The sequence below is a fragment of the Oncorhynchus gorbuscha genome, linkage group LG13, assembly GCF_021184085.1.
Source record: "Oncorhynchus gorbuscha isolate QuinsamMale2020 ecotype Even-year linkage group LG13, OgorEven_v1.0, whole genome shotgun sequence".
NCBI lineage: Eukaryota > Metazoa > Chordata > Actinopteri > Salmoniformes > Salmonidae > Oncorhynchus > Oncorhynchus gorbuscha.
The window spans coordinates 79,142,413-79,170,078 of NC_060185.1; the positions used below are offsets into that span (position 1 = coordinate 79,142,413).

Genomic DNA, 27,666 nt, shown 5'->3' on the forward strand with positions numbered 1-27,666 from the left:
ACACCCAAATAAGGGCACTGCGTTCATCCACCTCTGGCCTGCTCGTCTCCCTACCACTGAGGAAGTACAGTTCCCGCTCAGCCCAGTCAAAACTGTTCGCTGCTCTGGCTCCCCAATGGTGGAACAAACTCCCTCACGACGCCAGGACAGCGGAGTCAATCACCACCTTCCGGAGACACCTGAAACCCCACCTCTTTAAGGAATACTTAGGATAGGATAAAGTAATCCTTCTCACCCCCCTCCCCCCTTAAAATATTTAGATGCACTATTGTAAAGTGGCTGTTCCACTGGATGTCATAAGGTGAATGCACCAATTTGTAAGTCGCTCTGGATAAGAGCGTCTGCTAAATGACTTAAATGTAAAATGTAAATGTATAACCTCAGTCTCAGCCGATAACATAGTTTCCCACCAGGTCTAATCTTTCAGTTGCTATACTTTGTCCTTCCTCTAAAAATATAATATAAAGCTATACAGGATGTCTACGATCAGTCTATTATCTCTCAATGATCTTCCTGGGAACGTCCTCTTTTAAGGAAATGGTGTGCTGTTATGTCAAGGTGAGCAGTTGTTCATCTTATTTTGAACTCTGAATTGAACAAGAGAGAGGTTCGATTCAACATCACTTGAGCTGGTATACAGTAAACATTGATATCAGTGAATAGCCTAAACCACCTCAGCCAAAAGCCAAAGCCTCCCTCTCAATTGTTGATGAAATTCCCCCAGCGCAGAGAATTGTATGAAACTGAATTCTGCCAGTGCCTGCAAGCTGTTGCAAAAGTCGATTGGACTGGATGAGTGGATTTTAATTTGCACTGTGAAGAATGATCACTTGCAGGTAAAAGTGAATTAGGAAAAAAACATCTGTGAGCCTCCAACTACCTGTGTATTTTATAAATGGCTGGAATAGTTTGGTAAATAACGGTTTTGTTTGAAAAATTGTGATTTGTTGTCATTGTCCTAATTCCCTATATAGCAACACAAATATTTAATAAAATACAAGTATGATAACACAACAAGGAAAGCAAATACTGTGCGCTAGGCAGCTAAGTAGCTAGGCAGCTAGGTAGCTAGGTAACTAAGTAGCTAGGAAGCTAGGTAACTAAGTAGCTAGGCAGCTAAGTAGCTAGGTAGCCAAGGAACTAGGCAGCTAGGCATAAATATGAAATAAAATGTATTGGTCACATACACATATTTAGCAGATGTTATTGCGGGTGAGGCAAAATGATTGTGCTCCTAGAAAGTATCTAACAATTCACAACAATTAGCAGAAATCTAAAAGTAAAATAATGGAATTAAGAAATATATAAATATTAGATTGAGCATTATAGGAGTGGCATTGACAAAACATACAGAATACAGTATGTACATATGAGATGAGAAAAGCAGTATGTAAACAGATTGGAAACCCAAATTGGTCTACACGGACATGTTCTGGCCTGGTTTAGGTCTTATCTGTCGGAAAGATATCAGTTTGTCTCTGTGAATGGTTTGTCCTCTGACAAATCAACTGTACATTTCGGTGTTCCTCAAGGTTCTGTTTTAGGACCACTATTGTTTTCACTATATATTTTACCTCTTGGGGATGTTATTCGAAAACATAATGTAAACTTTCACTGCTATGCGGATGACACACAGCTGTACATTTCAATGAAACACGGTGAAGCACCAAAATTGCCCTCGCTAGAAGCATGTGTTTCAGACATAAGGAAGTGGATGGCTGCAAACTTTCTACTATTAAACTCGGACAAAACAGAGATGCTTGTTCTAGGTCCCAAGAAACAAAGAGATCTTCTGTTGAATCTGACAATTAATCTTAATGGTTGTACAGTCGTCTCAAATAAAACTGTGAAGGACCTCGGCGTTACTCTGGACCCTGATCTCTCTTTTGAAGAACATATCAAGACCATTTCGAGGACAGCTTTTTCCATCTACGTAACATTGCAAAAATCAGAAACTTTCTGTCCAAAAATGATGCAGAAAAATTAATCCATGCTTTTGTCACTTCTAGGTTAGACTACTGCAATGCTCTTTTTCCGGCTAAATAAAGCACTAAATAAACTTCAGTTAGTGCTAAATACGGCTGCTAGAATCCTGACTAGAACCAAAAATTTGATCATATTACTCCAGTGCTAGCCTCTCTACACTGGCTTCCTGTCAAAGCAAGGGCTGATTTCAAGGTTTTACTGCTAACCTACAAAGCATTACATGGGCTTGCTCCTACCTACCTCTCTGATTTGGTCCTGCCGTAATACCTATACGTACGCTACGGTCACAAGACGCAGGCCTCCTAATTGTCCCTAGAATTTCTAAGCAAACAGCTGGAGGCAGGGCTTTCTCCTATAGAGCTCCATTTTTATGGAACGGTCTGCCTACCCATGTCAGAGACGCAAACTCGGTCTCAACCTTTAAGTCTTTACTGAAGACTCATCTCTTCAGTGGGTCATATGATTGAGTGTAGTCTGGCCCAGGAGTGGGAAGGTGAACGGAAAGGCTCTGGAGCAACGAACCGCCCTTGCTGTCTCTGCCTGGCCGGTTCCCCTTTTTCCACTGGGATTCTCTGCCTCTAACCCTGTTACGGGGGCTGAGTCACTGGCTTGCTGGGGCTCTCTCGTGCCGTCCCTGGGGGGTGCGTCACCTGGGTGGGTTGATTCACTGTTGTGGTCGGCCTGTCTGGGTTTCCCCCTTTGGGTTGTACCGTGTCGGAGATCTTTGTGGGCTATACTCGGCCTTGTCTCAGGATGGTAAGTTGGTGGTTGTAGATTTCCCTCTAGTGGTGTGGGGGCTGTGCTTTGGCAAAGTGGGTGGGGTTATATCCTTCCTGTTTGGCCCTGTCCGGGGTGTCCTCGGATGGGGCCACAGTGTCTCCTGACCCCTCCTGTCTCAGCCTCCAGTATTTATGCTGCAGTAGTTTATGTGTCGGGGGGCTAGGGTCAGTTTGTTTATCTGGAGTACTTCTCCTGTCCTATTCGGTGTCCTGTGTAAATCTAAGTGTGCGTTCTCTAATTCTCTCCTTCTCTCCTTCTTTCTCTCTCTCGGAGGACCTGAGCCCTAGAACCATGCCCCAGGACTACCTGACATGATGACTCCTTGCTGTCCCCAGTCCACCTGGCCATGCTGCTGCTCCAGTTTCAACTGGCCTGGGCCCTAGGACCATGTCCCAGGACTACCTGACATGAGGACTCCTTGCTGTCCCCAGTCCACCTGGCCATGCTCCTGCTCCAGTTTCAACTGTTCTGCCTTACTATTATTCAACCATGCTGGTCATTTATGAACATTTGAACATCTTGGCCACGTTCTGTTATAATCTCCACCCGGCACAGCCAGAAGAGGACTGGCCACCCCACATATGCTCTCTCTAATTCTCTCTTTCTTTCTCTCTCTCGGAGGACCTGAGCCCTAGGACCGTGCCCCAGGACTACCTGACATGATGGCTCCTTGCTGTCCCCAGTCCACCTGACTGTGCTGCTGCTCCAGTTTCAACTGTTCTGCCTTATTATTATTTGACCATGCTGGTCATTTATGAACATTTGAACATCTTGGTCATTTTCTGTTATAATCTCTACCCGGCACAGCCAGAAGAGGACTGGCCACCCCACATAGCCCGGTTCCTCTCTAGGTTTCTTCCTAGGTTTTGGCCTTTCTAGGGAGTTTTTCCTAGCCACCGTGCTTTTACACCTGCATTGTTTGCTGTTTGGGGTTTTAGGCTGGGTTTCTGTACAGCACTTTGAGATATCAGCTGATGTACGAAGGGCTATATAAATAAATTTGATTTGATTTGATTAAACATTATTAGAGTGACTAGTGTTCCACTATTAAAGTGGCCAGTGATTTCAAGTCTATGTACACTGCTCAAAAAAATAAAGGGAACAATTAAACAACACAATGTAACTCCAAGTCAATCACACTTTTGTGAAATCAAACTGTCCACTTAGGAAGCAACACTGATTGACAATACATTTCACATGCTGTTGTGCAAATGGAATAGACAACAGGTGGAAATTATAGGCAATTAGCAAGACACCCCCAATAAAGGAGAGGTTCTACAGGTGGTGACCACAGACCACTTCTCAGTTCCTATGCTTCCTGGCTGATGTTTTGGTCACTTTTGAATGCTGGCGGTGCTTTCACTCTAGTGGTAGCATGAGATGGAGTCTACAACCCACACAAGTGGCTCAGGTAGTGCAGCTCATCCAGGATGGCACATCAATGCGAGCTGTGGCAAGAAGGTTTGCTGTGTCTGTCAGCGTAGTGTCCAGAGCATGGAGGCACTACCAGGAGACAGGCCAGTACATCAGGAGACGTGGAGGAGGCCATAGGAGGGCAACAACCCAGCAGCAGGACCGCTACCTCCGCCTTTGTGCAAGGAGGAGCACTGCCAGAGCCCTGCAAAATGATCTCCAGCAGGCCACAAATGTGCATGTGTCTGCTCAAACGGTCAGAAACAGACTCCATGAGGGTGGTATGAGGGCCCGACGTCCACAGGTGGGGGTTGTGCTTACAGCCCAACACCGTGCAGGACGTTTGGCATTTGCCAGAGAACACCAAGATTGGCAAATTTGCCCTGTGCTCTTCACAGATGAAAGCAGGTTCACACTGAGCACATGTGACAGACGTGACAGTCTGGAGACGCCGTGGAGAACGTTCTGCTGCCTGCAACATCCTCCAGCATGACCGGTTTGACGGTGGGTCAGTCATGGTGTGGGGTGGCATTTCTTTGGGGGCCGCACAGCCCTCCATGTGCTCGCCAGAGGTAGCCTGACTGCCATTAGGTACCGAGATGAGATCCTCAGACCCCTTGTGAGACCATATGCTGGTACGGTTGGCCCTGGGTTCCTCCTAATGCAAGACAATGCTAGACATCATGTGGCTGGAGTGTGTCAGCAGTTCCTGCAAGAGGAAGGCATTGATGCTATGGACTTGCCCGCCCGTTCCCCAGACCTGAATCCAATTGAGCACATCTGGGATATCATGTCTCGCTCCATCCACCAACGCCACGTTGCACCACAGACTGTCCAGGAGTTGGCGGATGCTTTAGTCCAGGTCTGGGAGGAGATCCCTCAGGAGACCATCCGTCACCTCATATGGAGCTTGCCCAGGCGTTGTAGGGAGGTCATACAGGCACGTGGAGGCCACACACACTACTGAGCCTCATTTAGACTTGTTTTAAGGACATTACATTAAAGTTGGATCAGCCTGTAGTGTGGTCTTCCACTTTAATTTTGAGTGTGACTCCAAATCCAGACCTCCATGGGTTGCTAAATTTGATTTCCATTGATCATTTTTGTGTGATTTTGTTGTCAGCACATTCAACTATGTAAAGAAAAAAGTATTTAATAAGAATATTTCATTCATTCAGATCTAGAATGTGTTATTTTAGTGTTCCCTTTATTCTTTTGAGCAGTGTATATAGGGCAGCAGCCTCTAAGGTGCAGGGTTGTGTAACCGGGTGGAAACCAGCTAGTGATGGCTATTTAACAGTCCGATGACCTTAAGATAGAAGCTGTTTTACAGTCTCTCGGTCCCAACTTTGATCCACCTGTACTGACCTCGCCTTCTGGATGATAGCGGGGTGAACTGGACCTGGCTCGGGTGGTTGATGTCCTTGATTATCTTTTTGGCCTTCCTGTGACATCGGGTGCTGGAGGTGTCCTGGAGGGCAGGCAGTTTGCCCCCGGTGATGCATTGGGCAGACCGCACCACCCTCTGGAGAGCCCTGCGGTTGCGGGTGGTGCAGTTGCTGTACAGGCTGTGGTAGAGCCCAACAGGATGCTCTCAATTATGCATCTGTAAAAGTTTGTGAGGGTTTTAGGGGCCAAGCCACATTTCTTCAGCCACCTGAGGTTGAAGAGGCGCTGTTGTGCCTTCTTCAATACTTTTTCGGTGTGGGTGGACCATTTCAGATCGTCAGTGATGTGTATGCCGAGGAACTTTAAGCTTTCCACCTTCTCCACTGTAGTCCTGTTGATGTAGTTGGTCTAAGTAATACAGGACACAACGTACAGCCATTGTTAAGGTAGCAAGTTGTAACCAGAATGCTTTTCAGCTGGGAATGTCTTTAGGTTTTATAATTCACCTCAAATGTTTTCAAAATGATGTACCGTTTATCTCTTTAACCAATGATAAAGTGATCTATTCCCATTCTCTGTGCATATTATATGCATGTCATAATACTATATAAGCTAACATACAGACCACACAGGAGAATGAACACATCGAATTAACATACAGGTATGCTCTCTCTCGCCCTAACGCGCGCTAGCTGTCACTGTCACACACCACCATCAATCCACTTCCTCCTCACACCGCTCTGTCACTCTTGTGTTACTGTCGGCCCTGGCAACGGCAAAAACATCTCCGGCTCCCCGGAGCATGGCACGTGCTGCTAATGGAGATTGGCACATATGCACAATCAGCATTCAAGACGACACAAGCCTGAACCTGTTAGCTCGGTAGAGAGATTGAGAACGACGTGGATGAGGTATGCTACTGTATAGTAACATGTGAATAATCAGCATAAGTAGAATAGAAATGTATACAAATGTATATCAAAGCCACCGGTGGTTCTATTGTAATACCGGTGGTCTATTGTACCTTTTTGCTGTAACATATATTTTATGTGAAAAGCAAGACACCAACTTATTTTTCTTGGAGACATGCAGTCTCTTCAAGCTGAAAAGCAGAAAGGGAGAATGCATAAATAGACGTTAGTGTCCATCGTTGTCAACATTCACAGTTGTTCTCTCTTTACAGAGCTACGGAGGCATCCTCTTCCTTAATCTAATAGGGCCAGTGAACTGAGCAAGCTTACTAGATGGGCTGTCTTCAGCAAAAGTGATGCTTTTTGAAATGGTTGCACTCAGTCAATCTTGAACAGTGCCTTGTAATAATAAAATAACAAATGAAAAGCAAATGACACAATCGTCTCATTATACAACCGGTGAAAAGACTGAAAACATCTCGACTTACTTAGTCTCTGACTATATGTAAACACGGTGTCCACGCCGCTTAGAGAGATTAGGAAGATTGCTGCCTTGCTTTTACTAATATATCCAGAATCATTTCAAACAAATGGTGTGCTGTTATGTGAAGGTGAGCAGTTGTTCATCTTATTTTGAACTCTGCATTGAACAAGAGAGAGATTCGATTCAACATCACTTGAGCTGGTACACAGTAAACATTGATAACAGTGAATAGCCTAAACCACCTCAGCCAAAAGCCAAAGCCTCCCTCTCAATTGTTGATGACATTTCCCCAGAGAATAGAATTGAATGAAACTGAATTCTGCCAGTGCCTGCAAGCTGTTGCAAAAATGGATTGGACTGGATGAGTGGTTTTTAATTTGCACTGTGAGGAATGCTCACTTGCAGGTAAAAGTGAATTAGGAAAAAATAATCTGTGAGCCTCCAACTATTGGAGTATTTTATAAATGGCTGGAATAGTTTGGGAACTATTGGTTTTGTTTGAAAACTGTGGTTTGTTTTCATCCTCCTAATTCCCTGTAGAGCTATATAAATATCTATTTTTAAATGAAGTATGATCACACAACAAAAGAACTGCTGAGCAAATACTGTGTGCTAGGTAGCCAAGCAGCTCGCTTGGTAGTTAAGTAGCTAGGCAGCTAGACATAAGTGGGTCATTGTAATACATGACACAACATACAGCCATTGTTATTGTTGCAAGTTGTGACAAAAAAGATTTTCAGTCCAGAATACATTGCCTTGCAAAAGTATTAATCCCCTTGGCGTTTTTCCTATTTCGTTGCATTACAACCTGTAATTTAAATAGATTTTTATTTGGATTTCATGTAATGTACATAATAATCAAAATTGGTGAAGTGAGAAAAAAAGAAAAGCAAGAAAAGTGGTGCGTGCATATGTATTCACCCCCTTTGCTAAGAAGCAAGATGTAATAAGTCACATTATAAGTTAAATAAAGTCACCTGTGTGCAATCTAAGTGTCACATGATCTGTCACATGATCTCAGCATGTTTACACCTGTTCTGAAAGACCCCAGAGTCTGCAACACCACTAAGCAAGAGGCACCATGAAGCCCAAGGAGCTCTCCAAACAGGTCAGGGACAAAGTTGTGGAAAAGTACAGAACAGGTTTGGGTCATAAAAAAATATCTGAAACTTTGAACATCCCACGGAGCACCATTAAATCCATTATTTAAAAAATGTAAGAATATGGCACCACAACAAACCTGACAAGAGAGGGCCGCACACCAAAACTCACAGATCAGAAAGGCAACAAAGAGACCAAAGATTACCCTGAAGGAGCTGCAAAGCTCCACAGCGGAGATTGGAGAATCTGTCCATAGGACCACTTTAAGCCGTAGACTCCACAGAGCTGGGCTTTACGGAAGAGTGGCCAGAAAAAAATACATTGCTTAAGAAAAAAAAGCAAACACGTTTGCTTTCGCCAAAAGGCTTGTGAGAGTCTCCCCAAACATATGGAAGGTACTCTGGTCAGATGAGACTAAAATTGAGCTTTTTGGCTATCAAGGAAAACGCTACGTCTGGCGCAAACCCAACACCTCTCATCACCATGAGAACACCATCCCAACAGGGAAGCATGCTGTCAGCAGCATCATGCTGTCAGGATGTTTTTCATAGGCAGGGACTGGGAAATTGGTCAGAATTGAAGGAATGATGGCTGGTGCAAAATACAGGGAAATACCTGAGGGAAACCTGTTTCAGTCTTCAAAGAGATTTGAGACTGGGATGGAGGTTCACCTTCCAGTAGGACAATGACCCTAAGCATACTGCTAAAGCAACACTCAAGTGGTTTAAGGGGAAACATTTAAATGTCTTGGAATGGCCTAGTCAAAGCCCAGACCTCAATACAATTGAGAATCTGTGGTATGACTTAAAGATTCCTGTACACCAGCGGAATCCATCCAACTTGAAGGAACTGGAGAAGTTTTGGCTTGAAAGAAAATATAATATGCCATTTAGCAGACGCTTTTATCCAAAGCGACTTACAGTCATGTGTGCATACATTCTACGTATGGGTGGTCCCGGGAATCGAACCCACTACCCTGGCGTTACAAGCGCCATGCTCTACCAACTGAGCTACAGAAGGACCACATTGAAGAATGGTCAAAAACCCCAGTGGCTTGGGGGGGTGAATAGTTGTGCACGCTCAAGTTTTCTGTTTTTCTTTCTTATTTCTTGTTTGTTTCACAATAACACATATTTTGCATCTTCAAAGTGGTAGGAATGTTGTGTAAATCAAATGATACAAACCCCTAACAAATCTTTAATTCCACGCTGTAAGGAAACAAAATAGGAAAAATGCTAAGGGTGTGATTACTTTTGCAAGCCACTGTATGTCTTAGGTTCCATAATTCACTTCATATGTCTTCAAGATGTTTATCTATTTAACCAACAATACAGTTTTCTATTCCCATTCTCAGTGCATATTACATGTACAGTGCCTTCAGAAAGCATTCACACCCCTTGACTTTTTCCACATTCTGTTATGTTACAGCCTGAATTTAAAATGGACTAAATTGAGATTTTGTTTTACTCGCCTACACACAATACCCCATAATGTCAAAGTGGAATTATGTTTTTAGATTTATTATTTTTATTTTTTTTTTTTTCAAATTACTAACAAATGAAAACCTGAAATGTCTTGAGTTATTAAGTATTCAACCACAAATACCTCTCAAAGAAGGGCACGTATTGGTAGATAATAAATATATATATTTTTTAAAACAGACATTGAATATCCTTTTGAGCATGGTGAAGTTATTAATTACACTTTGGATGGTGTATCAATACACAGAGTCACTACAACGATACAGGCATCCTTCCTAACTCAGTTGCGAGAGAAACTAAACCCCTCAGGGATTTCCCCATGAGGCCAATGGTGACTTTAAAACAGTTACAGAGTTTAATAGCTGTGATAGGAGAAAACTGAAGATGGATCAACAACATTGTAGTTACGCCACAATACTCACCTAAATGACAGAATGAAAAGAAGGAAACCTGTGCAGAAAAATATTCCAAAACATCCATCCTGTTTGCAATAAGGCACTAAAGTAAAACTGCAAAAAAACTGACAAAGAAATGTACTTTATGTCCTGAATACAAAATACTATTTCAAGGGGCAAATCCAAAACAACATATCACTGAGTACCACTCTTCATATTTTCAAATATACACCAGAGTTGCTTACCAAGACGACATTGAATGATCCTGGCCTAGTTACAGTTTGAACTTAAAGTGTCTTGAAAATCTATGGCAAGACTTGAAAATGGCTGTCTAGCAATGATCAACAACCAACTTGACAGAGCTTGAAGAATTAATATTGCACAATTCAGGCATGCAAAGCTCTCAGAGGCTTACCCAGAACGATTCACAGTTGTAGTAATCACTGCCCAAGATGATTCTAACATGCATTGACTCAGGGGTGTGAATACTGACAGTACCAGTCAAAAGTTTGGACACACCTAGTCATTCCAGGTTTTTTTTTTTTTTTTACTATTTTCTACATTGCAGAATAATACTGAAGATATCAACACTATGAAATAACACATATGGAAGGTAGGGGTGGTATGCAGAAGATGGTATTTTACCAAACAGGGCTAAATCCATATTATGGCAAGAACAGCTCAAATAAACAAAGAGAAACGACAGTCCATCATTACTTTAAGTCATGAAGGTCAGTCAATGCTGAACATTTCAAGAACTTTGAAAGTTCCTTCAAGTGCAGTCGCAAAAACCATCAAGCGCTATGATAAAACTGGCTCTCATGAGGAACGCCACAGGAAAGGAAGACGCAGAGTTACCTCTGTTCCAGAGAACAAGTTCATTAGAGTTACCAGCTTCAGAAATCAGCAATTAACTGCACCTCAGATTGCAGCCCAAATAAATGCTTCACAGAGTTCAAGTAACAGACATCTAAACATCAACTGTTCAGAGGAGACTGCGTGAATCGTGGTTAAATTGCTGCAAAGAAAACACTAGAAGAGGACACCAATAATAAGAAGAGACTTCATGGGCTAAGAAACACATGGACATTAGACCGGTGGAAATCTGTCCTTTTGTCTGAGGAGTCCAAATTTGAGATTTTTGGTTCCAACCGCCATGTCTTTGTGAGACGCATATTAGGTGAACGGATTATCTCTGTGTGTGTAGTTCCCACCATGAAGCATGGAGGAGGAATGGAAAGGCAAAGAGGGATACCTAGTCAGTTGTCCAACTGAATGTATTCAACTGAAATGTGTCTTCCGCATTTAACCCAACCCCTCTGAATTAGAGAGGTGCGGGGGGCTGCCTTAATTGTGATGTTTTCACTATTATTCTATAATGTAGAAAATAGTTTTTTTTTTTTTAAACCTTGAATGCGTGTCCAAACTTTTGACTGGTACTCTATTTAAATTAGATATCTGTATTTAATTTTCAATAATTGTACAAACATTTTAAAAAACACTGTCATTATGAGGTATTGTGTGTAGGTAGATGTGTGAGAAAAAAATTAAACGTAATCCATTTCAATTCAGGCTGTAAGACAACAAATGTGAAATAAGTCAAGGGGTATGAATATTTTCTGAAGGTCCTGTATGTCATAATACTATATAATGTAAGCTAACATCCAGACCAAACAGGAGAATGAACATATCAAATTACGGTGGTCATTCTTTTAATCCTTTTTAAATAAAGTGTGTTGTGATTTATGTGAAATGTAAATTAATCTGACTAGGCTTTGTATTTACTAGCAGATATCTGCTTTGTTATTACGAAACATGTTCAAATGACTTCGTAACTTGTTGAATTGTTCCAATGTGTCCCCTATGCCATGTCACATTGTGCTCAAACCAGAGTAATATGTGCTTCCAGGCCCCATTCAGACCTAAGTGGATTTGACTGGGGACACACATCCACATGTGGGCACGGACACTGGCTGAGACCAGGATACTGACCCTGTCTGATGCCAGCCGGGCACAGGTGTCACCAATGCCCACTTTTCCACTCCCCTACTCCTTCTGATGGTTAAAACATCAATGATATTCAACTTCTAAATAAAGTGTGTTTTAACTTCAACAGACCTGTGTGTTTTCCCCATTAGAATGTCCAATCCAGTCATTTCCGTGCCCCCCCCCTCTCTCTTTCTCTCTCTCGCTTTCTTTCTCCCCCTTCCTCCCCCTACTTTCCTCCCTCTCCCACCCTTCCTCTCTCCCTCCACCCTTCTCTCTTCCTACCCCCCTCTCTCTTTCTCCCTCCTCCTCCTTCTCGCTCTGCAGGCTGTGTCTGAACACTCTCTGTGACATTGTTTCATATCTGCCGGCCTAATAAATACCCTGCTGGGATGAAACATCTTTTCCTATTAGAGACAGAAGGATTACGGCAGATCTAGGCTCTATTTTACAGCAGCGTTGGCTCACCCGTTCACTTGCAGCCGGGGTAAAGCAATTTGGGTTGAATGGTGAACATCTGGTTAGTCCAAGAGAATATGGGAATCCACTTAGGGCAAATTAAAACAAATGGAGAGAAGCACGTAATGATTTCATAAGCAATTTCCCATATTAGTATTTCTAATACTTCACAATGAAAACAGATTTAGCCCGACTCTTGTCTCGCGCATCAATCACGGGCGTTCCAGGAAGTACTCGCTGACTGAACTCACAGAAGGGCATATTCTCAAGTTTCACTCGTGTGCCATTTCCTAAAAGCATTTGTCGATCAGCCTCTTCCCCCACCCTACCACCACCACCATACTCTTAAAGCTAAATTTATTAAATTGTCATTAAATATGCATTTCATTGTTAATCATTTGCATGTGAAGAGGATTAGTTCATAATTTGCAAAATGAATTAAATCTATCTCTTTACCAAAATAGCCCCTTGAAATGACATTAAACACCATGGTAGGATCCATCAAATTTTAGAATGAATGAATGCATAAATCCATAGAAAATATACATTGAAAAGCTTAATTTACATGTATGTCATTCCAGGAAAATAATGGCCATATGTTCGTGCCAGCTGGCTGTGAGAAGATATTTGCCTGCAATAAAGGTGTTGAAAGTGTAAATGTATTATCACAAAGTATTATTTGGAATTAAATACATGTCCAAGAAAATGTGTTATATCAAAAGTAGAGATATATTCTAGCTCTATAACCGGCCCACCCATGCAACATTAATGCTGAAAATGGTTGGATATGATTGGTAAATGGTTTTGAAGAATAAAATATTATCTGCCTCAGAAACCATACACTGCCTTATCTTCCCCAACTTTTTATTAAAACATGTTTGATGCCGGGCCATAAAATATGGATGTAAGGCATCCAACTCACTAACTCCAGCAAACTGTTGAAGTACACATAGAATTTTTCAACAGTGCCGTCAATGAGGCCTGCTGGTGATGAGTGTGGATAGCAAGGCTAGCCGAGGAGCCTCTCACACCCAAGGCTGTCATCTGTAGGAGAGGAAGGCTGATACTAGCCAGCAGGGTAGAAACAATTATGAAGAATACAATGGAAAAATACTGGATAGACTGACATCTGTGTTCTGAACAGAGAGCGAAAGAGAGAAACTGAGTCGAAGCAAAATCTACTCACAAGAGTCAAAAGACAGAGAAACCCTGCCCTTTAACCCCCCATCAAGCTGAGTTTGCTGTTCATAGTCCCATTTACACAGGGTAAAAAATCACCCAACTGTCATTCCCCTTCTTGTACTTTCCCAAAAATGACCTAGTCAGGGTACAAAATATGACGAGAGAACATTTCTAAGGGGGACGAGTCGACTTTGATTAAATCGTATTGGCTTATTGATTTCAGAACCACCAACTGCCAATGATATAAAGCTTGTAGGTATCATCGTCCTTGAAACTTGAAAGGCTCAGAATTCCTACTTCTGGATGATCAGACACAAAGTCGGGAGAGACCAGGAGTCGGGTGACGGGGATGGCAGAGTATCCATGCTATCTCTTAGGCTCCAGGCTACCAGTCCGTGTCCTTGTCATGTTTTATTCATCCCCCAACATATTATGGTGTCTTCCGACTGAAACAGAGATCCAAATCTACTCCGGCAGAAATATTTAATATCACACCTACTTTCCTCCATCTGCTTAGACACATAAAGAGAGGGTAAGGGAGAGTGGGAGGGGGAGGGACAGAGCTGGGAGGAAGAGAGAAAGAGAGAAAGAGAGAAACAGAGAGAAACAGACAGAGGCAGAGAGAACGGGAATGAGAGAGAGCGCAAGAGAGAGAGTAGAGTGAGAGCGCGCGAGAGAGAGTAGAGAGACAGTAAAGAGCGAGAGCGAGAGCGAGAGAGAGAGAGAGAGAGAGAGAGAGAGAGAGAGAGAGAGAGAGAGAGAGAGAGAGAGAGAGAGAGAAGAGAGAGGGATAGGCTTCCCAGGCATCTTCAGAAGACAGCCATTCTGGATTATTAAAAATGAAGCTTTCAAAGAGTTCTCTGCTTGAAAAAGTTGCATGCATCAATTATCTGGCAGAGTTAGAGCAGCAGTGTGTGATGGAGAGTGACTTGGAGCGGCTTGTCACATTGCTGAACACAGCAGAGCTACAGAAAGGTCCTTGGCTAGCTGTGACATTTGAAGCTGGTGGATTGTAAAAAATCCCAGTGTGTTTGTCAGAATATAACAAAAAATACCACGCTGACTGGTTCCCAGCCCCCCAAGGCCTCTAGGCACAACATTCTGCCTGTCTCAATGTCATTTCAGTAATAGGGCACAGAGATCTCTATTGCTATTTGCCATGTCTGAATAACTGTCCCGTCTGAAATAATCAATAGCGTTTTCACCACCATTACACTGTTTATGAGAAAGATAAAAAGGCAGTCGGTCAAAACGATAAGCTATAAACAACCCGGCTGGGACAGAGTCGGAGAGAGAAAATAATACAAATACAAATCCAAACCAGGAAGTTTGGGGAAATAACTTCCAACAAATCTCTCTTAAACTTCCTGTAACTATAATAAATGTCTCACTTGAAGTTTTACGGTTGTGAACATTTCAAAATGATTATCCTCTCATTTCCCTTCCATTTCTATGTTTGAAAAAGTCTGAATAAAAATTGTAAGTCCATGTCCAGGGTTGTTAAATGTTTTAATAGCATGTGACTAGTGTGGTGAAAAAAAGGTCCTCCTCATGAATGTATGTGTGATTCTGTGTGATGTGCCAGTCCTATCAACTGTCTGCTCTACAAAGCCAGTAGACCTGAGATCCCTACATCACCATGACACTGGAGGCAGGCGGCCAGCTCTCTGCTCGTCACCTGACAGAGCTGAGCTACACCCAACAGCCACCACAGTGACGAACACAATGACATAATAGGGATTCACACAGGAACTGCCAGGCTTTGATCTAACTGTGACTATTTCTACTGCTACTACTAGGGTGATGACTATAAGTACTAATAGTACTACTTATACCTTGGTTCAAACAAACATTTTTTTTACGTAGCTTTCTGATTATATAATTATCTGTACTACAATGACGAATACTGTAGTATTAGTACATTAGCCTACTACTCTAACTACTATTATTAGCAATCATCATAACAACGATATCAATAATACATATATGAATATTGAACAAAACATATGAATATGGATTCTATACCACACTGTTGTTCGCTATTAGAGACAGGAGAGAGACAGGATAAAACACATGCAAAGCATGTGATTTCTTCTCAGTGATAAAGATGCATCTCCCACCCCCTGCAGTTAGACTCAATGTGAGGTACAGTTCAGTGCTTCAATCCTCACACATGCTCCACACCCCTCAACACACACACATACACACTTGCGCACATATACTCTCTCTCAAACACACACACCCAGACACACAGCCCCCTCCCCGCACACACTCTCTCTAACACACTCTCAATCTCTCTCCGTCTCTCTCTCTCTAAAAGTGACAGAAGAAGTGGTGTACCTTTGTTCATGTCAATCAGCTGTTTCTTCTTCTGCTGGCGCTCCTGCTTCTCGCGCTCCGCTTTCTCCTTGGCCAGTCGGGCTCTCTTGATCTTCTCCTCCATCTCCCTCTTCTTGTGGTTGTCCTTCACTGCTTCCTGTAGAGGGACACACAGGCATGAGGACACATGTTCTACTATAGAAGGTAACTACATACAGTGTCTTGTCTTGAGACTCTTATTGCTTCTCTATTGTCTTGTTTTTATGCCGGACTAATGTCGATGACCTAAGAGTGCATATTGCATGTACACAGTGTGGAGTGTATTGGGAGTCTGTTCCCCACCAAAGATGGTGTGTGTGGCACTGCAGTGAACCAGTCTCCCAATGCAGGAGAGAGAGAGAGAGAGAGAGAGAGAAAGGAGAGAGATATCACTCTGCCCTCTTCACTGGCGAAAATGTCACCAAGGTGTCAGGGAAGGGAAGGAGAGTGAGGAGGAAACAGAACACAGTGGGGGTTATCTCCTGTTGCACAAGGCTGTTCTGACACCAGGGGAGAGAAAGGGAGGAAGAAGACACTACCACACAAGCTTTGAAGCCCACAAAGGTTCTCTCACCCCAGGCATGTGGCTCAGGCATGACATACCTCTTCCTGGAATGTGTGTGAGTGTGTGTGACTGGGTGCATGTGTAAATGTGCATGCATGTATGTGACTGTTCAGACATTTGTGGATTTGCAAGTGTGTGTTTGTGCATGTCTGCTTGCAAGTGTGTGTGAGTGCCTTCTTGCGTCCCTTGACCTCCTCAGTGGTCTGATATAATGAGCGTTGACAGACAAACATCCCCTCCCCGCCTAAGACTCAGGTATTACGGGGATTGTGTGGAAGGAACAAGTAGCTATTCATGCCTGTCAAATCTGGGGCCTTGGCTTCCAAGTCCAAGGACAAGAGCCCCCACTGTTACTGTCTCCTTGTGAGATGACAATGATGAAGAGACAGAGAGTGGGGGGGGCGGGGAGTGGAGACAGAGAGTGAGGGGGCGGGGGTGGAGAAAAAAAGGGGGAGAAAAAGTCACACAGGCAAAGATAAAGAGAGACATATAGAGAAGGAATAATGGAGAGGAAGAGAAAGAGTGAGAAAGAGATGGAGAGAGTGAGCGAGAGAGAGAGAGACGGAGAGAGAGAGAGACAGAGAGAGAGAGAGAGAGAGAGAGAGAGAGAGAGAGAGAGAGAGAGAGAGAGAGAGAGAGAGAGAGAGAGAGAGAGAGAGAGAGAGAGAGATGGAGAGAAAGAGAGAGGGGGGCGGGGGGTGGAGAAAGACAACGAGGAGAAAAAGTCACACAGGCAAAGATAAAGGGAGACATATTGAGAAGGAATAATGGAGAGGGAGAGAGACAGAGATAGAGAGATGGAGAGAAAACGTGAGAGAGACAAAGAGAGAGAGAAACGGGGAGAGAAAGAGAGAGAGAGAGAGAGAACCATTAACCATTGGTACATTGTTAAAACACTGTATATATATGTATATATATATGACATTTGTAATGTCTTTATTGTTTTGAAACTTCTGTATGTGTAATATTTACTGTTAATATTTATTGTTTATTTCACTTTATATATTATCTACCTCACTTGCTTTGGCAATGTTAACACGTTTCCCATGCCAATAAAACCCTTGAATTGAATTGAGAGAGAGAGAGCGAGAGAGCGAGAGGGAGAGAGAGAGAGCGGGAGAGAGAGCGAGAGAGAGAGCGAGAGAGAGAGAGAGAGAGAGAGAGAGAGAGGGAGAGGGAGAGGGAGAGAGAGTGGAGCCGGGGGTGGAGAAAGAGTAGGAGGAGAAAAAGGCAAAGGCAAAGATAAAGAGAAACAGAGAAGGAATAATGGAGAGAGTGAGACAGAGAAAGTGAGAGAGAGAGAGAGAGAGAGAGAGAGAGAGAGAGAGAGAGAGAGAGAGAGAGAGAGAGAGAGAGAGAGAGCGAGAGAGAGAGAGCGGGTGGGGGGTAGAGAAAGAGAAGGAGGAGAAAAACTCACAAGAGAGGGAGAGTGACAGAGAGAGAGACACCTTCCTGGACAAAACGTTCCACTGTAATAGTGAAGGTGTAAACTTGGCAGTAGAAAATGTTAACAGTATATTTGACCTCTCAGCTTCCCTATCAAATAGAAAAATAGAATCTCAAATAGAAAACCAAAGAAAATTAACAACGACAAATGGTTTGATGAAGAATGAAAAAATCTAAGAAAGAAATTGAGAAACCTGTCCAACTAAAAACATAGAGACCCGGGAAAACCTGAGTCTACGCCCTCACTATGGTGAATCACTAAAACAATACAGAAATACACTACGCAAAAGAAGGAACAGCATGTCAGAAATCATTGAAGAATCCATGGACGCTAACCACGTATGGAAAAACTGGAAAACACTAAAACAATAACACAAAGAAGTATCTATCCAAAATGGAGATGTATGTGTAAACCACTTCTCCAATCTGTTTGACTCTATAATAAAGAACAAACAGCAAAAACATATACATAATCAAATACAAATCTTAGAATAAACTATTAAAGACTACCAGAACACATTGGATTCTCCAATTACCTTGAATGAACTACAGGACAAAATAAAAACCCTCCACACAACAAGGCATGTGGTGTTAATGGTATCCTCTAAGAAATTATCAAATATACAGACAACAAATTCCAATTGGCTATACTAAAACTCTAACATCTTCCCCAATATTTGAACCAAGGACTGATCATCCCAATCCACAAGAGTGGAGACAAATTTGACACCAATAACTACCGTGGGCTAGGCGTCAACAGCAACCTCTGCAGACCTGTATATTTCCTCAGTGAAAACAATGTACAGAGAAAATGTCAAATGGGCTTTTTACCAAATTATCATACGACAGACCACGTATTCACCCTGCACACCCTAATTGACAAACAAACAAACCAAAACAAAGGCAAAGTCTTCTCATGCTTTGTTGATTTAAAAAATGCCTTCAACTCAATTTGGCATGAGGGTCTGCTATACAAATTGATGGAAAGTGGTGCTGGGGGAAAAACATACGAATCACACGTGTACACAAACAACAAGTACGTGGTTAAAATTGGCAAAAAACACACACATTTCTTCCCACAGGGCCGTGGGGTGAGACAGAGATGCAGCTTAAGCCCCACCCTCTTCAACCTATATATCAACGAATTGGGGAGGGCACTAGAAAAGTCTGCAGCACCCGGACTCACCCTACTAGAATCTGAAGTCAAATGTCTGTTTGCTGATGATATGGTGCTTCTTTCACCAACCAATGAGGGCTTACAGCAGCACCTAGATCATCTGCACAGATTCTGTAAGACCTGGGCCCTGACTGTAAATCTCAGTAAGACCAAAATAATGGTGTTCCAAAAAAGGTCCAGTCGCCAGGACCACAAATACAAAGACACCGTTGCCCTAGAGCACACAAAAAACTACACATACCTTGGCCTAAACATCAGCGCCACAGGTAACTTCCACAAAGCTGTGAACGATCTGAGAGACAAGGCAAGAAGGGCATTCTATGCCATCAAAAGGAACATAAAATTTGACATACCAATTAGGATATGGCTAAAAATACTTGAATCAGTTATAGAACCCATTGCCCTTTATGGTTGTTAGGTCTGGGGTCTGCTCAGCAACCAACAATTCACAAAATCGGACAAACACCAAATTAAGACTGCATGCAGAATTCTGCAAAAAAATATCCCCCGTGTAGAACGTAGAACACCAAATAATGCATGCAGAGCATAATTAGGCCAATACCGGCTAATTATCAAAACCCAGAAAAGAGCCGTTAAACTCTACAATCACCTAAAAGTAAGCGATTCCCAAACCTTCCATAACAAAGCCATCACCTACAGAGAGATGAACCTGGAGAAGAGTCCCTTAAGCAAGCTGGTCCTGGGGCTCTGTTCACAAACACAAACACAAACACACCCCACAGAGCCCCAGGACAACAACACAATTAGACCCAACCAAATGATGAGAAAACAAAAAGATTATTACTTGACATGTTGGAAAGAATTAACAACAAAAAAAACTGAGCAAACTAGAATGCTATTTGGCCCTAAACAGTACAGAAAATGGCTCTGTACATAGTGGCAGAATACCTGACCACTGTGACTGACCCAACCTTAAGGAAAGCTTTGACTATGTACAAACTCAGTGAGCATAGCCTTGCTATTAAGAAAGGCCTCCGTAGGCAGACCTGGCTCTCAAGAGAAGACAGGCTATGTGCACACTGCCCACAAAATAAGGTGGAAACTGAGCTGCACTTCCTAACCTCCTACCAAATGTATGACCATATTAAACACATATTTACCTCAGATTACACAGACCCACAAAGATTTGGAAAACAAACCCAATTTTGATAAACCCCCATATCTAACGGGTGAAATACCACTGTGTGCCATCACAGCAGCAAGATTTGTGACCTGTTGCCACAAGAAAATGTCAACCAGTGAAAAACAAACACCATTGTAAATACAACCCATATTTATGCTTATTTATTTTCCCTTTTGTACTTTAACCATTTGTACATGAGTGTAATGTTTACTGTTCATTTTTATAGTTTATTTCACTTTTGTATATTATCTACTCCACTTGCTTTGGCAATGTTAACATACATTTCCCATGCAAATAAAAACCTTAAATGGAATTGAAAATTGAATTGAATTTAATTGAGAGAGAGAGAGGAGGAGAGGGAGAGAGCAAGGTAGAGAGGGAGAGATAGCGAGAGACAGGGTAATTGTGTTTAGAGAGAAATAAACCCTAACTTAAAACTCTGTTAATTGGAACATCGCAGCCGTTTTTATCTCCATATCAAATAATTTCTAGGTATAAATTAAGTACCTTACTGTGATTGTTTTCAATTAAAATGGTCAAAAAGAAACAAAAAAAGCTTCTTAACAGAGAGCAATTTCTTAAGCAAAAACATTTGCTCGGACTGCCTGGGAGTGGTCTGAGTAAGGAGAGTAAAACTAAAAACTACAGCGTCTATCACATAAACCTGCTGTGTATTCTTAATTCTCACTATCCAAAAGATAATTAGCAAGCTAGCTCATAATGATAACGAGGCACGAAGCATTAAGTGATATCATCTTGCTGTAGAAAATGCAAATAAAGAAGTTGCTTCATGTAGATAGCCACTAAGTCCCTTTTTAGGGGGTGACTACTGTATTACTACAGCCGTAGTTACCAGAATGGTGTCATCCATCCCCAAAATGGCTGACTTTGTGCATCAATACTTTGTCACTCTCCATGGTCCTAAATGGTAATAGGCACTGCTGCTACCGGCACAAGAGGGATTGCGTGTGTGTGTACATTTTTTTGCAGTGATACTCAGGCCTTCTCTCTGTTCTCTGCCCTGTGTTTTGGACTTCTGAGCGCTCTGACCTCCACACCTGGCTGGAGAATTTCAGAGCCATTTTCTGAACATTCCCTGCACTCAGCATGGGCCAGAAGACATTTTCCTTTCAGGTTCTTCTTCAATTCAATCCAATAATTCATGACTTATTTACTGCTGCCCCCTATCAGCTTCTGCTCCTCCCTATCAGCTTCTGCTCCCCCCTATCAGCTTCTGCTCCTCCCTATCAGCTTCTGCTCCTCCCTATCAGTTTCTGCTCCTCCCTATCAGCTTCTGCTCCTCCCTATCAGCTTCTGCTCCCCCCTATCAGCTTCTGCTCCCCCTATCAGCTTCTGCTCCCCCTATCAGCTTCTGCTCCTCCCTATCAGCTTCTGCTCCTCCCTATCAGCTTCTGCTCCTCCCTATCAGCTTCTGCTCCCCCTATCAGCTTCTGCTCCCCCTATCAGCTTCTGCTCCCCCTATCAGCTTCTGCTCCCCCTATCAGCTTCTGCTCCTCCCTATCAGCTTCTGCTCCTCCCTATCAGCTTCTGCTCCTCCCTATCAGCTTCTGCTCCTCCCTATCAGCTTCTGCTCCTCCCTATCAGCTTCTGCTCCTCTCTATCAGCTTCTGCTCCTCCCTATCAGCTTCTGCTCCTCCCTATCAGCTTCTGCTCCTCCCTATCAGCTTCTGCTCCTCCCTATCAGCTTCTGCTCCTCCCTATCAGCTTCTGCTCCTCCCTATCAGCTTCTGCTCCTCCCTATCAGCTTCTGCTCCTCCCTATCAGCTTCTGCTCCTCCCTATCAGCTTCTGCTCCTCCCTATCAGCTTCTGCTCCTCCCTATCAGCTTCTGCTCCTCCCTATCAGCTTCTGCTCCTCCCTATCAGCTTCTGCTCCTCCCTATCAGCTTCTGCTCCTCCCTATCAGCTTCTGCTCCTCCCTATCAGCTTCTGCTCCTCCCTATCAGCTTCTGCTCCTCCCTATCAGCTTCTGCTCCTCCCTATCAGCTTCTGCTCCTCCCTATCAGCTTCTGCTCCTCCCTATCAGCTTCTGCTCCTCCCTATCAGCTTCTGCTCCCCCTATCAGCTTCTGCTCCTCCCTATCAGCTTCTGCTCCTCCCTATCAGCTTCTGCTCCTCCCTATCAGCTTCTGCTCCTCCCTATCCGCTTCCGCTCCTCTCTATCAGCTTCTGCTCCTCCCTATCAGCTTCTGCTCCTCCCTATCAGCTTCTGCTCCTCCCTATCAGCTTCTACTCCTCCCTATCAGCTTCTGCTCCTCCCTATCAGCTTCTGCTCCTCTCTATCAGCTTCTGCTCCTCCCTATCAGCTTCTGCTCCTCCTTATCAGCTTCTGCTCCTCTCTATCAGCTTCTGCTCCTCCCTAACAGCTTCTGCTCCTCCCTAACAGCTTCTGCTCCTCCCTATCAACTTCTGCTCCTCCCTATCAGCTTCTGCTCCTATACATGCATTTGCCCAGTCCAGAGACTGTTTGCTTGTCCGTAAATAGAATGCATGTCCAATACATTGCTTCATACCAAGTGGTATATGCTAGTGTGGATATTGGAACAGAGCTGTTTTAATTGTTCCTTTTCTGTTGCACCACTGATTTCTCACACACACACACACACACACACACACACACACACACACACACACACACACACACACACACACACACACACACACACACACACACACACACACACACACACACACACACACACACACACACACACACACACACACACACACATACACACACACACACACACAAATAGATGTTGTAGATTTGACAAACATGATCACTGTAGCACAACAGAACCTTGGGCTGCCTGAGTGTTTATCAGCCATCTGTTGCTGTACGTGCCAGCTTCTAATGAAATTGTGTCAGGAACTTATGAGGTACAAATACACAAACTTGGTAGTCTTTAAGACACAATACTATATTTTTCTTTATTGAAGGGTTATCCTGAATAAATTGAAATCCTGTGACCAGTTTAGGTTGAATAATGCCTGCTGTGTGAATATCAGTGACTTGATCACTGAGAGCCAGTGTTTATGCAAATATATATTGGATAAACCAAGTGTGTGTGTGTTAGAGGATTACTGTAGCAGCTGTCGAGGAGGACGCAGCAGTAACAGGGAAAGTGTAGTGGGAGGAGAGGCATCATATTACCAGTACCATTATCATCACAATGACTCTTCAAACTCTCAGTGTCAGGGCATGCTTTTGAGATCGAGCCAATGGCCCTGAAAAAACGGACACACACACACACACACGCACAAACATACACACATGCTTGTATGCATACGCACACACAACGACACGCACACACACACTCTGACCATCATAATTTGATCACTAAGATTATGTGAGGATGCTCCTTCTTGTAACCCCACACCCATTAGTCTGGCTTTATTGGTCTTATTCAGTCAATTAACGACTAAGACTGTTAGGTCAACATCCACCTTCCCAGGCATTGCTAACTTGTTAATACAGAGATCCTCCTCTCTGCTCCGAGTCAGGATCACACACACAGAGCTGGTTGACTGCATTTCACCCCATCTCCAAATATGGCAGCTGCACATATATGGACTTCCTGCGCCCAAATAAAATGATTTTCATTGGCCTCGTCAAGAGTAGAAAAAAAACGTGGCTAATGAATTCTCTTATCTGTTGTAGTTGGCTCTATGAGGGCTGTCAGTCATTGCGTTAACTCAAATGCCTCATGTCGGTCGGCGTTGAATTAAGCAGAGGCTTTTTAGTCAAAGCAATTTAGAGGAAAGTAGCATTCCAATCAAGGTCTTTATTATCTGGGATGCCCCTGTGTGTAATGAATGTATTACAAAGGCCAAACAACGCTCTGTGATACCGCCGAATGAATGTTTAGCCTCAATGACTCGGAAGCTCATACCATGAACATTTGCTGTGCATGTTGAATGGGTGTCAGCGTAAAATCAATTGAAAAGTTAAATGAGGTATCTGTTGTGAATGTGAATTTCCAAAATGACCCCAACTGCCGACCTGTCACAATATCCATTTACTGTATCACTATGGCTGGTGCAGAATGATATATACCCTCAGTGGCTGTAAGGTAAGTGATGGGTGATGCAAGGAACGTACCGTTAGCGTAGCCAAATGATAAATACCCTCCTCAGGACAGATTCACAATCCCGCTAGGCTGCTACTGGCTAGCCAAGCTTAGCATGGTGCAAAAGGGAAGGGCTGTTAGCGAGCATCTATAGCTGCAGAGGAAACGTCTACATTCTTTCAGTTTTACAGGTAGAAAAACAAACAACAACCAGAATGAATGCATCGATCACCAAACATTCCTGAAAGTTAGAAGCATTGAAGCATCTGTTAAATGGGTCTCCCGGCAAGACAGGAAAACCAGAGGGAATAACAGGAATATTGCAGTCGCTGGTCATCGAAGGATTGCTTATTTTATACACTAACAACACCCTCACTCTCTATCCCAACTCTCAACTCAACCCCCCACTTCCCCAGACCTCTCCTACTCCTTGGCATTGAAGTCTAAATCAGTAATAACTTATTCATAAAGAGCTATTTGCTTGAGAGAATAATTAATATATTAGAGGACGTCTCCTTTTAGAGGCTGCGCAAAAGCAAATCCTTGGGGGAGCGCCGTGTCGAACGCTGGTACTCTTTGATCACGAGAATGAAAGTTAGTTATACATATGGGAAGGAGGGAGGGAGGGGTGGGGAGAGAGAGAGAAGAGAGAACAGAGAGAGAAGAAACTCAGACAAGAAGACCTTGCCATTCACACTAATAGGTTTGGAAGACTTTGAGCGTATCTTCTGGACATCGTGTCATCATCCTGACACATTACATTTTGGGGGCACCGGGAGGAGAGGGAGAGATGGAGGGAGAAAATAGTTAAATACATGTTTAAGAGACTTCTTCCCGGGAGGTAGTGTCTCTGCTTTGTTCTTCACCGTTTGAGTTTGTCTTGGTCCACAAATATCCCTCTTGAGCATTCTGGGATTTGAATTTTTATGATGAATGTGTTTTCAGACATTTTATTTTAGACTCACCTCACATTCATTCCAATAAATGTCATATGTGTTTTTGAATAAACTGGAAAGGTGTTACTGTTGTATCATTTACTCTGTACTACTTTCCTGGATATTTTCCTTGAGGTTTTGTGTTTATATACTGGTGTCAACTGATCATGGTTTAGTTTTACTCCCTTGATCATCTAAATATATCCAAAGCAAGCAGTTTCTGTGTTCTTCGGAAATACATGATTACAATACATGATTTTTGAGTGTTCTCAAAAAAAAATTGTTCCAGGAAATGTAGTCATACTGCACATGAGTAGTTTATAATTGGGGCATTTCAGTAATTTGTCTCAATTTGGTCCTACTGTACATGCCTCTGAATACCTTTCCTGGAACAACCATTTCTGAGAACACAACATTTTAAGTAAACATATATACACTACATGGCCAAAAGCATGTGGACACATGCTCTTTGAACATCTCAATCCAAAACCATGGGCATTAATATGGAGTTGGTCCCTCGTCTGCTGCTATAACAGCCTCCACTCTTCTGGGAAGTCTTTCCATTAGACATTGGAACATTGCTGATGGCACTTGCTTCCATTCATCCACAAGAGCATTAGTGAGGTCGGGCACTGATGTTGGGCGATTAAGACTGTCAGAGTTCCAATTCATCGAAACGTTTTTGGATGGCGTTGAGGTCATGGCTCTGTGCAGGCCAGTCAAGTTCTTCCTCACCAATCTCGACAAACCATTTTCTGTACGGACCTGGCTATGTGCACAGGGACATTGTCATATTGAAACAGGAAAGGGGCTTCAAACTGTACCTAAGGGGCCTAGCCCAAACCATGAAAAACAGCCCCAGACCATTATTCCTCCTCCACCAAACTTGGCACTATGCTTTCGGGAAGATAGTCTTCACCTGGTATCCTCCAAACCCAGATTCGTCCGTCAGACTGCCAGATGGTAAGGCGTGGTTCATCACTCCAGAGAACATGTTTCCACTGCTCCAGAGTCCAATGGCGGCGAGCTTTACAACATTTCAGCCAACGCTTGGCATTGTGCATGGTGATCTGAGGCTAGTGTGCGATGGAAACCCATTTCATAAAACTCCCGAATAACAATTTTTGTGCTGACATTGCTTCCAGAGGCAGTTTGGAACTCGGCAGTGTTGCATCTGAGGACAGACACTATTTTACGCTCTACACGCTTCAGCACTCTGCGGTCCCATTCTATGACCGGCTGAGCCATTGTTGCACCTATACGTTTCCACTTCACAATAACAGCACATACAGTTGATCAGAGAAACTCTAGCAGGACAGACATTTGACAAACTGACTTGTTGGAAAAGTTGCATCCTATGACGGTGTCGACTTTCAGCATCCTATGATGTTGAAAGTCACTGAGCTTTACAGTAAGGCCATTCTACTACCAATGTTTGTCTATGGAGATTGCATGGCTGTGTGCTCGATGTTATGCACCTGTCAGTAACGGATGTGGCTGAAATAGCCGAATCTACTTATTTGAAGGGGTGTCCCCATACTTTTGTATATATAGTGTATTTATATTATTAAGGTGGTAAAACCCTACTGCCACGATATAATTCTTAGTCATTGTATTCAGAGATACCCGGATAGTACTAACTAGCACCTTGAAAACAGTGGGAGGTAATACATATATTACACTTATGCAGAAATAATGTTTAGAATAGGAAGAGCCAGCCTCCACGGTTCCAAGCTCTTCAGAGTTTCAATAAGCCCAGACCTCAACAGACTTACCCCACCCCTCTACCTGCTTAAGACATGCATGACTCTTTGAAGCACCGAAGGCGGAGGTACTGTCTTTTCTTTCCGTGTCCATTTAAAGGGGATAAGAAGCTTCCAAAGTCACTTTTATCAGTGTGGAACTTACACGCTTCCATGATACATTATACATTCCAGGCACAGGTTGCGTACCAAATGGTGCCCTGGTAAAAAAAAATTGTGCACTATGAAAGGCATAGGGTTTCATTTGGGAAGCGCGTACAGTTTATGTATGCTTTAATCTGTCCTATAAGCCCGCCCCTATGTCATCAGGCTCCCAGGTCTGTCAGGCAAATATATTTGTCAAGTCTGGATGAAATAAGCTAATTCACCACCACCAGTCTTAAAACAGGGCCAACTTTCTTAGTTCTGAGATAGTCAAATGCATGAGCCAAGGATTTAATGGCATGAAATATATCTATGAAAGGATTGAGTGAAGCTTTCCTCCACTGCTGTTGGTATTTCTTTAGTGCAGCATTTACATGTGCTCTCTCTCAAGGAATAGAGAGACTAGACATGTGCTTTCTGTGCTCTCTCTCAAGGAATAGAGAGACTAGACATGTGCTTTCTGTGCTCTCTCTCAAGGA

The 27,666-nt window shown here is 43.1% G+C and overlaps 1 protein-coding gene across 1 annotated transcript in view; it reads right to left on the reverse strand.

The window, feature by feature from the left end:
- The window catches only part of diaph2 (diaphanous-related formin 2), a 732,655-nt gene that overhangs the window by 86,089 nt on the left and 618,900 nt on the right, over positions 1 to 27,666 (reverse strand). The window contains 1 exon segment of the mRNA XM_046295877.1: positions 15,908 to 16,043. Coding sequence (XP_046151833.1) covers positions 15,908 to 16,043 — 136 coding nt within the window.